Source organism: Dromiciops gliroides, chromosome 5 (assembly GCF_019393635.1).
Source record: "Dromiciops gliroides isolate mDroGli1 chromosome 5, mDroGli1.pri, whole genome shotgun sequence".
In the NCBI taxonomy this organism is placed as follows: Eukaryota; Metazoa; Chordata; class Mammalia; order Microbiotheria; family Microbiotheriidae; genus Dromiciops; species Dromiciops gliroides.
Window position 1 is genome coordinate 216,465,767 of NC_057865.1, and position 12,978 is coordinate 216,478,744.

Genomic DNA, 12,978 nt, shown 5'->3' on the forward strand with positions numbered 1-12,978 from the left:
TTGGAATCAAGGTTTCAGAATCCTGACAGAATGAAAGTTCCTTGAGAGCAAGAATTGCTTTATTTTTGTTTGTGTCCTAAGAAGCCTAGGACTGAGTGAATGCTAAGTAAATGCTTGTTGATTAACTGGTTTCTTTGGAATTGTGCCAAGAAAATGATCAAAATGTTTATATTCTTTACCCCAGAGATTCCACTGCTAGGCATATACCCCAAACAGGTCAAAGACAAAAATTCCATATATTCCAAAATATTCATAGCAGCACTTTTTGTGGCAGCAAAGAATTGCAAAGAACAGATGCCCATCAGTTAAAGAATAGTTAAACAAAATGTATGTGAATATGATGGAATACTACTGTACTATAAGATATGATGAATATGAAGAATTCAGGGAGATGGCGGAGGAAAGGCAGTGAACTCTCAAACTCATGACACGATCACTCCAAAAAACATCCAAATAACACCATAGGAAGATACCCAGAGCAGCAAAACTCACAGAAGAATGTGCTGAAATCTACTTCTAACCAAGAACGGCTTGGAAGGTCAGAAGGAGGCAGCTGCTGTGCTAATACAGGAGTCGAGCCGAACCCCACAGTCACCCTGACACAGATCCAGTCCCAGGAAGGCCTCACCAGAGAAGGAGACCCCCAGAGCCTCTGAATCAGCTGAAGCACCAGTGTTATCTGGAACTAAGCTCACAGTCTAGTGAGAGTGCTGAGCCTTGGGCAGGGGGGAGACTACAGGGGTCTATGCTGGTGCTGAGGCAGAACTTGAACTTTTTACCCCCGGTTGAGAACCAGGAGATAGGCTTCAGTAGCAGTGGCCCAGGTAGGGGAGGGGCACAGGCTCATCAGAGCAACCACAACACACAAAGCTGGTTGATTAGCAAGTTGGTCTGGGGTCATCTAGGACCAGGGAACAGGCCAGGTGAGTGAAGAACCTGATCCTCCTTAAATCATATTACCTGGGACTTCTTAAGCTTGGGATACTGCAGCTTGGAAACAGTGCCCCATTTTAAGGAGCTCAAAGTCAAGTAAAAGAAAGGCAAGATGAGCAGACAGAGAAAGGTGAGGACCATAGAAAGTTTCTTCAGTAACAAGGAAGACCAAGGGGCACCCTCAGAGGAAGATGTCAAGATCAGGGCCCCTATATCTAAAGCTTCCAAGAAAAGGACAAATTGGTCTCAGGCCATAGAGGTGCTCAAAAAGGACTTTGAAGATAAAGTTAGAGAGGTAGAGGAAAAAATGGAAAGAGAAATGAGGGTGATGCAGGAAAGACATGAGAAAAAAGTCAAAAGTTTGAAAAATCAAATTGGCCAAATGGAAAAGGAGGTACAAAAGCTCTCTGATGAAAATAATTGCCTAAGAATGAGGATTGAACAAATGGAAGCCAGTGACTTTATGAAAAACCAAGACACAATAAAGCAAACCCAAATGAATAAAAAAATAGAGGGCAGGGGCAGCTAGATGGCGCAGTGGATAGAGCACTGGCCCTGGAATCAGGAGTACCTGAGTTCAAATCCGGCCTCAGACACTTAACACTTAACTAGCTGTGTGACCCTGGGCAAGTCACTTAACCCCCATTGCCTCACTAAAAATAAAAAAAAATAAAAAAATAAAAAGAGGGCAATGTGAAATATCTTCTGGGAAAAACTGCTGACCTGGAAAATAGGTCCAGGAGAGATAATTTGAAAATTATTGGTCTACCTGAAAAACATGATCAAGGAAAGAGCTTAGACACCATCTTCCAAGATATTCTCAGGGAAAATTGCCCTGAAATTCTAGAAGAAGCAGCTAAAATAGAAATTGAAAGAATCCACTGATCACCTCCAGAAAGAGATCCAAAAGAAAACTCCTGGGAATATTTTTTTAAATCTATTTTTGTTTGTTTGTTTGTTTTTTAGTGAGGCAATTGGGGTTAAGTGACTTGCCCAGGGTCACACAGCTAGTAAGTGTTAAGTGTCTGAGGCCAGATTTGAACTCAGGTACTCCTGAATCCAGGGTTGGTGCTTTATCCACTGCGCCACCTAGCTGCCCCCTCCTAGGAATATTATAGCCAAATTCCAGAGCTCTCAGGTCAAGGAGAAAATATTGTAAGCTGCCAAAAAGAAAGAATTCAAGTACTGTGGAGCCCCAGTCAGGATAGCACAAGATCTAGCAGCTTCTACATTAAAGAACTGGAAGGCATGGAATATGATATTACAAAGGACAAAGGAAATGGGATTACAACCAAGAATCACCTACCCAGCAAAACTCAGCATAATCTTTCAGCAGAAAAAATGGGACTTTAATGAAAAAGAAGACTTTCAGATACCTGTGATGAAAAGACCTGAACTGAATGGCAAATTTGACTTTCAAATACAAGACCCTAGAGAACCATAAAAAAAGTGGAGCTGGGGGACAGACCTGGGGTCATACAGTGGGCGACTGTCTTGTGTCTGAGGCAGGGTTTTGGCTGGGATCCCCCTGGGTCCAGGTGTGATGATTTGTCCACCATGTCACTTAGCTAGATGATAACATCTTTAGGGTTAAATTGAGGGGTGAAGGGAATTCACTGGGGGAGGGGGAAGGGCAGAAGTGAAATCCTACATGAAAGAAACAGGAAAAGGCTTATGGAGTGGGGGAAGAGATGGGAGAGGAGTAGGGCAGTAAATGAGTTTTACACACATCAGAAAAGGCTCAAAGATCTTAAACTCATCAGAGCTGCCTCAAGGACACACCCAACTGGGTGGAGTCATCTATTTAATCTGGGCAGTAAATGAGCCTAACACTCATCAGAATTGGCTCAAAGACCTCAATCTCATTAGAATTGGCTCAAGGAGGGAATAATGTACACACTCAATTGGGTGGAGTAATCTCTCTAACCCTGCAGGAAAATAGGAGGGGAAGAGGATAAAGAGAGAGGGGCAAAAGAAGGAAGGGCAGAGTGGGGGAGGAGACAGACAGAAGCAAATCCCTTTTGAAGAGTGATAGGATGAAAGAAGATGGATAATAGAATAAATATCATGGGGAAGGGAATAGGATGGAAGGGAAACAGTTAACAATAGTAATCATGAAAAAGAGAAAAGGGGGAAAAATTGTACAAAAAATATCTATAGCAACTCTTGGTGGAGACTGAGAATTGAGAATCAAGGGAATGTCCATCACTTGAGGAATGATGGAAAAAGCTGTGTTATATGATTGTAGTGGAATGGTCTTATGTTACAGGAAATGACAAACAGGATGATCCCCAAAAAACCTTGAAAGACTAATGAACATCGATGTATAGTGAAGTAAGCAGAGCTGAAAGGACATTGTTCATAGTGACAGCAGTATTGTTCAATGAGCAATTGTGAATGACTTAGCTACTCTCAGCAGTGCAATGATCCAAGACAATCCCAAGGAACTAATGAGGAAGCTTACTATGCACCCCCATAGAAAGAACTGATAAAAAGAACACTTGTGGATTGTACATATGGTTGTGATCTTGTGGAGGGGGGAGGAAAGGGAGGGAGGGAGGGAGGGAGGGAGGGAGGGAGGGAGGGAGGGAGGGAGAAAAATTTGGAACTCTAAATCTTATGAAAATGAATGTTGAAAACCACTCTTACATGTAAATGGAAAATAAAATTAAATTAAAAAAAAAAGAATTCAGGGAAACATTGAAAACAAACAAAAGGATGCCTGGTGAAATATAGCTGAGCCAGAAAAGCAATATATACAATGTTTACAGCAGTGTCAACAGAAAGAATAAACCCCCCCCCAAAAAAAAACAACCCTGAAAGTTGAGCAATTATAATGACCAGCAATATATATATATATATATATATATATATATATATATATTGACCAGCTAGATCTTGGAGCAGAGTTGGACAGATGCACCTCTCTGTCCTTCGTTGTAGAGGTGGGAAACCATGAGTATAAAAGACTGTCTATGCTGTCAGACGTGGTCAATGTGCTAGCTGGTCTTGCTTAACTTGTCCCCCTTTTAAAATCTTTGTTACAAAGAATGGCTGGCTAGCATAAGGAAAGATAAAAGGACACATTCAGAAATAAATGTATTATCACAAAAAAAGGCATCAATAAAAATTTACAAATAACAATTGTTTAAGTTTATTGACCATTTATCTAATGGAGAAATTTTTCTAAATTTTATGAGAAGCAGCCTCAAAGCCAGAAAAAGCTAAGTTCAAATATTGCCAATGACATATATTGGCATGTGTGACTCTGGCCAAGTCACTTAATGTTCTAGGCAACTAAGATCTGGAGTTGCAGAGAAGGTGACAACCTGCATTTTGGTAAAGGGAGTTACCTCACCTATGCCTATCTGGAATATCAGATTTACCTCATGTTAGAAAGCAAAGTTCTTTCTTTTATTTCACATCTCTATTTGTTTGTGCAGTCTTGAATTTTATATAATCAACACTGTCAGTTTTGTCCTTTGTCATCACTTGAGTAGGTATCAAAGGTTATCTCCCTTCTGTCCTCATTTCTGTTTCTCTTCCAAAAAAAACCATTTAAACAACCCCGAGAAGTCGATGCCTACTTACTTGGGTGTATTCTTACTGATAGTAGAGCGAACTCTCTGGGAGAGTGAACTGGATGAAGGAGTCTTCATGAGTTGCTGCTCAGGAGTAGTCAGAGGTCCTAATACACTCACTTCAACAACAAAAAATACTGACGTGAAAAGAGGCATTCTAGAGAAGAGGTAAAGTTCATCCATGTTCAATTTCAGTTAAAAAAAAACTCTCATAGGGAATACTATCTAAAGGCTAAACTAAAAAATCTAATCAATTCCTAGACAACATTTCTTAGGAAACAATCTTAAAAAATATGTTAAAAAAAAAGTAAGTCCTTTTGTTCTATATAGGCTTCTGACATCACAGATATGTATCTGTATTATCTACCCTTTCCATTCTTGATTAAAGGTTCTACTGTCCCCTAAAAAGTACTGGCAGTTAAAAGACAGCTTTAAGTAAAATGGGGTGGGGGGAGAAGCATACCACCAAAGATTATAATGGGCCCTAGTCCAGTAAGATACACTTCTTTAAGAGGAACGCTTTCATTTAACCAATTCTCCCCAGAACCTTACCTTTAACATCAGGTGTCTTTGGTGTAGAAAAGGCATTGGAGTTTTCGATGCCATGTATTGGGTCAATATTCTCCTGTTCTACCATCATGAACCGACTCCAGTATTCCAGTGGCAGAGAAAGCAGGCGCTCTACCACCTAAAAAACCCAAAACAACATTATCACATCCAGAGTTCTATCATTTCCTAAGTACCTCAAAAGTAGTGGGTCTCCCCTTTTTTAAGTCATAACACAGTATTATTATCTGTGATGAGGAATCACAGAAGTCTTTTAGAGTGAAGACATTTGAACATTCACATATGATTGTGAATATTCTTACAATTTGTGGCATATTCTTTGAGTAGTGCCTTAAAAGCAAAAGTCAACCATAGTTTATCATATGATATCAATTTTTATGAACATCATGTCCCTGACTACCTTGGGCTGACGTTTGGTATCCTGTAGTATTGTCATAGGGTCAGGATTGGGTACTGCATGAGCAACTATTGTAGGACCAAAGACTTTGGCCAGATTGGCAACATCCATTTTAGTGCTGGAGCTCTGAGCGACTCTAGACAAAAGATAATGTTAAATCAGAAAGTATGCTATTTCTCTTATAGAAAAATCAAAATATAGATCCCTACTGAAAATAAATCATAACTCCCCACAACAGCCAGTCCAGATAATCTTTTCCACTGGTAAATTCTATAACCTCCAGAAACAGAAATTACCAAAGACACATTTGTACTGACCTCTGCAAGTGTATCATGAGGAAAGCTAATGTGTCCCTGTTGGCCTGGGGGAGTTCACCAATAGCCTGGTACATGGCAGCTATGCTGTTGTCCTCATCTGCGATTTCTATAAATGAAAAGAAAGCACTCAGAAGCCTAGAGGCTCCTTTCCCCAGACAGCAGGCATCTGTGTTATTGACTACAAAAGCTCATCTATACAGTACAGTTTTGATTAGGTTCATGGCTACATCAGCCTCAAGTTCCATTAACAAGCAGGATACTGACCAACAGCTCAATATGAGAAGTCAGAACTTAAAAAAAAAAATCAGCTCTTCAGTTAAGAAAGTACTTAGCTCATGATCTAAGACCACACACATTATTGCAGTGATGTCAATTATGAAGGTAACTCAAAACAACCCCCAAACCTTAAGAACTAACATTTGCATTTTTTTTTCTATTAGCATTAAAGATGACACCTTAAGCAGCTTAGAACAGAAACCATCACAAAGAAAAACAATTACACACAAACAAAAAAGAGTGGATCAGTCCTTACCTGCTGCTTCCATAAAGGTTTTATTTAACCGAAAGGTCAGAAGAGGTTCCTTCAGGTTCCGAAGAAAGTCTTTAAGGAGGCCACATATAGCATGGATGTCATCTACTTTGCTGAGAAGGGGCACAGTTTTTGCTCGAAGGAACTTCTCTTTCAACTCTTTTACTGTCCGGTCACAACCTGAGATCCTATAGAGACCTGCCTATAATCAGAGAATCCTTTATTCGAGAAAGTTCTATTTGCAGAATGCAAATACAATCCCAACTCCTGTCTTTAAATTTTACCTCATTCAACCCTCGTTGTTCAATCTCATTTACACAATGGACAATAATAGAGGGGATCATTGGTGAAGTCAGGGACACAAAGTCAGCCAGAGTGCCCTTAAAAAAAAAAGAAAAACTTACAATTATGCTTCACAACCCTCAGACAAGCAGGTATATCCTGAAAACTTTGAATACTGAGTCATCTCTAGGAGACACTGACTTAGGTTAGATTACTGTGTATCATATTCCCAAAATATGTATTACTAGGTAAAAATACATATATGTATCTATGTATTGTACTTTATGTGTTTGTATGCTGTGCATTGTGTTATGTGCGGACATATTTGTGTGTATGGATGAATGCTTACCAAAGAGATCTACCCCATATCTTTGTAGTGCCATTTACTGATCAAGAACAGGTAAATGTTTTGTTAACAGTCAAGAGGAAGATATAGTGCTGAAAAGGGTCAATGCAAAGAAAGAAAGAGTATTCTAGCAGAGAAGCAATTCTACCAAGCATTCCTGACTAGGGAGTTTCTATATAACAATTAAAACTAATTAAGCTTAATTAAGTTCTTGCAAAGAACTAATCAACACCAAGGAGCTAAGAAATCTAGTGAATCTATAAACGAGAAGCTCTGACAGATGTACATTTGCTTAGCCATAGAATCAATAGCTTCAAACTACAACATGGTCTCATATCACTCTGAGTCTTTTTTTTTTTTTAATTTCAAAGAATGACAATCTTCAAGAGTTGAAAGGGACCTCTGAGGTCTAGTCAAACCTTTACCTGTATAGAATGTTCTCTATAATACCCCCATCAAGTAGTCTTCCAGTCTTTACTTGAAGATCTATAATGAAGAGGAATCCATCCACTACTTCCTGTGATAATCCATTTCACTTTTTGATAGCTTTAATTATCAGGAAATTATTCCTTATATCCAACGTGTTCTACCCCGTTTCTGAATAAAGGCAAGAAGCCTTACCAAAAAAATGCAAAGGTGTTCCAAAACCAAGACAGACAGCTTTTGAAAAGCCCCCTCCTTCCCTCAATTTATCTTTTTTTTTTTGGTGAGGCAACTGGGGTTAAGTGACTTGCCAAGGGTCACACAGCTAGTCAATTTGTCTTTTTTTTTTTTTTAATAATAAAGACCAGACAGGATTTTGCTAGAAGCCTTGCAGACCTAATTAGTGTATTTAGAAGACAAATCATATCATTCTATATGTAATCATATCATTCTATATGATGCTGTGAAAGTACTTCAATGACTATATAGGGTCTATAGTCAGTGAAAAGTTCCCATAGCAAGTTGTACCTCTCCAATTCTGACAGGTGTGCCTGTCAGTGTTGGAATGCAAGGAAGGGGACAACGGTCCCGGCATTCTGGATGAGCCACCACTCGACAGTCTCGGCACTTTAAGGACAATTTTCCAAACTTTATCCTCTTTCCACAAGGAACACATGACTCTGGTTTAATAACCTAGGGAAAAAACAGACAAATAGGGAAGATAATGAAAACTGAAAGGAAAAACAGAGAAAGCAAAATGCAAAATTACAAAAGGAAAATTCAGAAAAACCAGGGAAGACTTCAATGAACTAATCAAGAGTAAAGTAAGGACCAGGAGAATAATTTAAATAACAATGACAACTGTTAAAAAGCAAATCAACGGTCCAAAAAAGACTTAAGAACTTTGATAAACGTAACGGCCAGTTTTCACACTTCAAATCAGAGAGGTGGTATACTATAAATGCAGAATGGGACAAACATTTTCAAACATGACCAATATGTTCATTTCTTTTGCTTGACTGCACTTATTACAAGTTATTCCACTTACTAAGATGTGATATTAGCACTTAATCTCTCTGTACCTCATTGTATAAAATGAAGACTAAATAAGAGGATATATGAAAACAGCACTAAACAAATATAAAGTAAAAATCATTAAAGTGCCCAACAATTTTCCCCATGAAGTTTCTTCTTCAACATTCATAGATTTACCGTCTTAGAAACAAAGTCATGCAAGCGCATGCCTCCATTATTTTGTGGAGTACTTGAACTGTCAGTCTCCGCCCTGGACTCCAGCTGCCTGCTAGCCAGTGTAGAGTCACTGTTCCAAGGCTGTAAAGTACCTAAAACACATCAAAATAAGCAATTCAGACAATTTTGTCTATGCTAATTATTCACATGGACCTAGGAAGCATGAAAACCAAACAAAGTTTTAATTTACTGTAGTAATCTAGTTTGCAAACTACAACTAGTAAAAGTTCCCACTTCAAGGTAGGAACTGATGTAAGTCAAAGATGTGAAGCCATAAATAAATGTCACATACCCTGGGCAAGTCACTTAACCCCCATTGCCCCGCAAAAAAACCCCCAAAAAACAAAAAAATAAAAACAAATGTCACAGATGAACAGTCAATATTGTGCTTTATCAATCTAAAAGTTTTCTATTTTTCTTCATGGATCAGCAAGAAACTTCAACACATCCTGGATAGTTTATTTTAAGAACATGATTCTCCCATATTTCACTATTTTCTTACATAGGCACTATTAGCTATAAACCAAAGTCACCTGTTTTCCTTCGGCTTCTTGTCCAATAGGGCACAGTTTCAATAGTGGATATTGCTTCAATAGGGCCACCATCATTGGGAACAGTGACTGTGGTTTTTGCAACTATGGATTCATTCCCCTGAAAGAAAGGGAGTAATGAGAGAGGGGAAATATGCTACAAGAGACAAACAGCAGAGAGAATGAAAATTTCCCCCTAGATATATCTTTTGGTTCATGACAAACCCTTAAATTCTGATCAGGGTTTAGGGCACCAGTTGGGTTTCTTCAAAGTTTAAAATCTCATACTTTAAAATGGGATATTTGGTCATAGTAGCACATACTCAAGCTACTTAGAATCAAATATAAGGCTAAAACTGTTTGCCCAAATCAGTTTTAAAATGCGGAGTAATCTCATTCATCATGGAAGTGATAGGTTATATGGTATAGAAAAATTTTGCTTCATCAACCAGATCTCAAAGGATAACTTGCATTACTGACCCTAGGAATTTTCAGTGCTTGAGGCCACAAATCTCTCGATGTTCATAAGCACAACTGTCTCAGCTCTACTGCTCTCACCTGGTCTATCGTAGAACCAATGGAACGAGTTTTCTTTATTGGTCCTGGTGGACCTTCTATAAATTGTCGGCTGTTGGAACGCTAGAGATGGGACAAAGAGGGATAATATTAGGGTAGAGCAATAGACTCTGGAAGCATAAGAGATAAAGTGACTAAACTGGCCAAGCTTTATGCAAATAACTAGGGACTAAAGCTTGGGGTGAGGAGAAAAGTAGAAGACAAAGAGGTAGGAAGTAAAGTATGTCCTTCACACCTTATACATCTCATTTCTGTGTGAAACTTAAAGATATACTCACACAAAATGGCTTTAGTATTCTGAAATACATGAGAGTAAGCTTTTAGAATTTAAATGACAACCCTAGTAAAAAAAGACTTGTAATCCTATCTAAGGACAAGCAGACTTTGGAACATCAATTGCCCCAAGGGGAGAAAACACACACACTCTCACACCCCCTCCCCCACCCCATCCCACTTGAAGCTTCTCAGGGCAGCAAAATGTCTCACATAAAAATTAACGTGACAAGTGAAGACATATGTATATCATGCTATGTTTTCTTCTAAGAGTGAAGGCTGATAAGTGCAGGCCAGGAAATAGGGCTGGGACCTGATCACTCACTAATAGAACAAACCACAATATACCAGTGTTGTGTTTCATACCCCTCCCTAGCCCCAGCCCCCTCTTAAGACAACTACAGGACCAGTGCATTAGGAATTTGGCATTGTAGCTGAATTTCATGTAGCAAACTTTTCTACTTTCTTTGGTTATCAAGGAATCCTACATACCCTCTTTTCTCTCTTCTTCAGCCTTAATGTCTTCACCATAGAAGAATCCCAATCCTGTTGGAAATTGCATTATTTTATTAATTTCTTAGTTTGGTTAGGCCTGAACTCAACCACATCCAAGTTTTCAGAAAACTTTTTATCCCAACCCAACTTGCTTACAGATTCAATAGGGAACAAACTCCAAATTTAACTATAGGTAAAGCACACTACATATTTATTGTTGTTGTTTAGCTGTCTGACTCTTCTTGACCCTATGGACCAACTGTCCATGTCAGGGTGGTTTGCTATTTCCTTCTCCAGTGGATTAAGGCAAAGATAAGTTAAGTGACTTGCCCAGGGTCACATGGCTACTAAGTGTCTGAAACCAGATTTGAACTCCGGTCTTTCTGACTCTGGGTCCAGTGCTCTATCCACTAAGCCATCTGCCTCTACAGCCTCTTCATAATAACTAAAACTTTGGCTGAGTACATATAGACATATTATATATGTAATGACGGTTTCAAGCATAGACCAAAAAGGCTATCAAATCAACCTTCCCCTTACTTTCTGATTTTGGTCTTTAATTCTAATTCCTAATTCTTTTTGCCATGACAAGAACATGTGGAAAGCTTGTATATTTACTAACCTAACAGTGAGAGACACCATTCACACCCTTAGGAGGCTTTAAAAATTTTTTTTTGCCAATGCTGCAACTTAAGAATTGTCTAAGGGGGTGGGGCTAGGTGGTGAAGTGGTTAAAGCACTGGCCCTGGATTCAGGAGGACCTGAGTTCAAATTCGGCCTCAGACACTTGACACTTACTAGCTGAGTGAGCCTGGGCAAGTCACTTAACTCCCATTGCTCTGGGGGAAAAAAAAAAAAAGAATCGTCTAGCCTAGGTTACAGGTCACTGGATTAGGTCTCTTCCTTATGCCTAATTAAAGGATGATCTAAATTCAGAATGAAAACTTCTTTTTAAAGATTCTTTAAAAAAGTTTCCACTCGGCAGTTACCTTGTCTTCCTAATCTATACTATTTTGGGATCTTATATAGACAAGTAATTTGTTTTAGGCTACCCTGCTACTACTTAATAAGATCATTTCTAAGAATAAAACTCTAGTCTTGGGAAATTTATACAATGGATAACCATTTGGTCTAATGAAATTAAAATTCTACAGCTCATAGTCAGGAAAACCTCAGGCACTGGTTTGATTCTGTTTGAATTACTGTGAATATTGATTATAATGAATCATAGATCAGTCTACAGCCTTAGTGAGAATAGGGACTATCTAATCTTTTTTATTTATATATTGAGTACTTAGTACAGGGCTTAGGATATAGTAAACGCTAAATACTCTTTCATTCATTCACCAACTACAAGGATGCAGACCATGTTAGGAAAACGTTGGGTTTTGTTTCTTTTTAAATTTGCTAGTTAAGGCCTTGATCAATCAATTTCAATGCTGAATTCTGAACTGCAAATCTTTCTTTCAGAAAGACTCAAAGTAAATAGGTGTTTATGAGAGTGTAAGTGAAGGCAATAGAAAGATACATTTTTAATTGCTGTCGGAACTGATAGTATGCTAACCAATAAAACATCAAGAGAGCAAAGGAAGGGTGAGTGTGTGTGTGTGTGTGTGTGTGTGTGAGAGAGACAGACTGTTGTGTGGGATGGGGGGGGAGAGGGAGGAGGGGAGGGAGGGGGAGAGAGAGAGAGAGAAAGAGAGAGGGAGGAGGGAGGGAGGGAGGGAGGGGAAGTCCGTGTCTGTGTCAGAGGGGAGAAGAGAAATGGAGACTATCCAGAACTTTATCAAAGCTTCATTACCAGGGATTCATCAGTCTTGTCAAAGCTGATATCTGATAAAATGGATCCGGACTCATCAATGGTTGACAGTCTAAAAGAGTGAAACAACAGAGTATTAGTCACAGAAGTCAAAAGAAGGTAAATTCTAACACTCAGTGAGTTCCATCAGTCAGGTCACATCATACGCAGAGCAGTCTGTTTCATATGGGAACAACTACAAGGGCAAACCCTGGCTGTGATTTTTTTCTTTAAAGGGCCTACAAAGCTAGCTCCAAGTTGCAGACTGGAGTAAGATGCTCCACCTCCCAATCTGTGTTTCTACCACAGGCAACTCAAAAATCTGTGACAAGTAGAAAAATGAAATTTAATTTGATCTAAAATGAAGCTTCGTTCAACATAACACAGACTTACCCTAGCACTAGTTTTCTAAGAAATTAAACTCATATGTATTGTTAGTTATAACTATCTCCATAAAACTGGGCCCTAAAATACAACAGTACCTAAAGTTCTGGCCTTTGCCCTTGTATTTTACTAGGGTGTTAAATTAAAGCTTGGTTGAGATTATTTAAATAGTGAATTAGCTGAACCAGAAGTGCCTGGCCTTGGCTCACAGACTGCTTTCTAAACCAGAGCTACAATAACTCTGGAGAATAAACACAAAGGATTCCTCAACTGCCACTTCCACTACAGGATTCCTA

At 38.9% G+C, this 12,978-nt stretch overlaps 1 protein-coding gene across 8 annotated transcripts in view; it reads right to left on the reverse strand.

Annotated features, from left to right (window-relative positions):
• Positions 1–12,978, reverse strand: part of RACGAP1 (Rac GTPase activating protein 1) — a 43,078-nt gene that overhangs the window by 3,467 nt on the left and 26,633 nt on the right. For all 8 annotated transcript variants that reach the window (XM_043964985.1, XM_043964984.1, XM_043964986.1 and 5 more), the window contains 12 exons: positions 12,302–12,371; positions 10,498–10,551; positions 9,715–9,795; positions 9,160–9,277; positions 8,588–8,718; positions 7,904–8,068; positions 6,609–6,704; positions 6,328–6,526; positions 5,796–5,901; positions 5,482–5,614; positions 5,067–5,202; positions 4,525–4,633 (listed from right to left, as the gene is read on the reverse strand). In XM_043964985.1, coding sequence (XP_043820920.1) covers positions 4,525–4,633; positions 5,067–5,202; positions 5,482–5,614; positions 5,796–5,901; positions 6,328–6,526; positions 6,609–6,704; positions 7,904–8,068; positions 8,588–8,718; positions 9,160–9,277; positions 9,715–9,795; positions 10,498–10,551; positions 12,302–12,371 — 1,398 coding nt within the window. The remainder of the gene's footprint in view (positions 1–4,524; positions 4,634–5,066; positions 5,203–5,481; positions 5,615–5,795; positions 5,902–6,327; positions 6,527–6,608; positions 6,705–7,903; positions 8,069–8,587; positions 8,719–9,159; positions 9,278–9,714; positions 9,796–10,497; positions 10,552–12,301; positions 12,372–12,978) is intronic.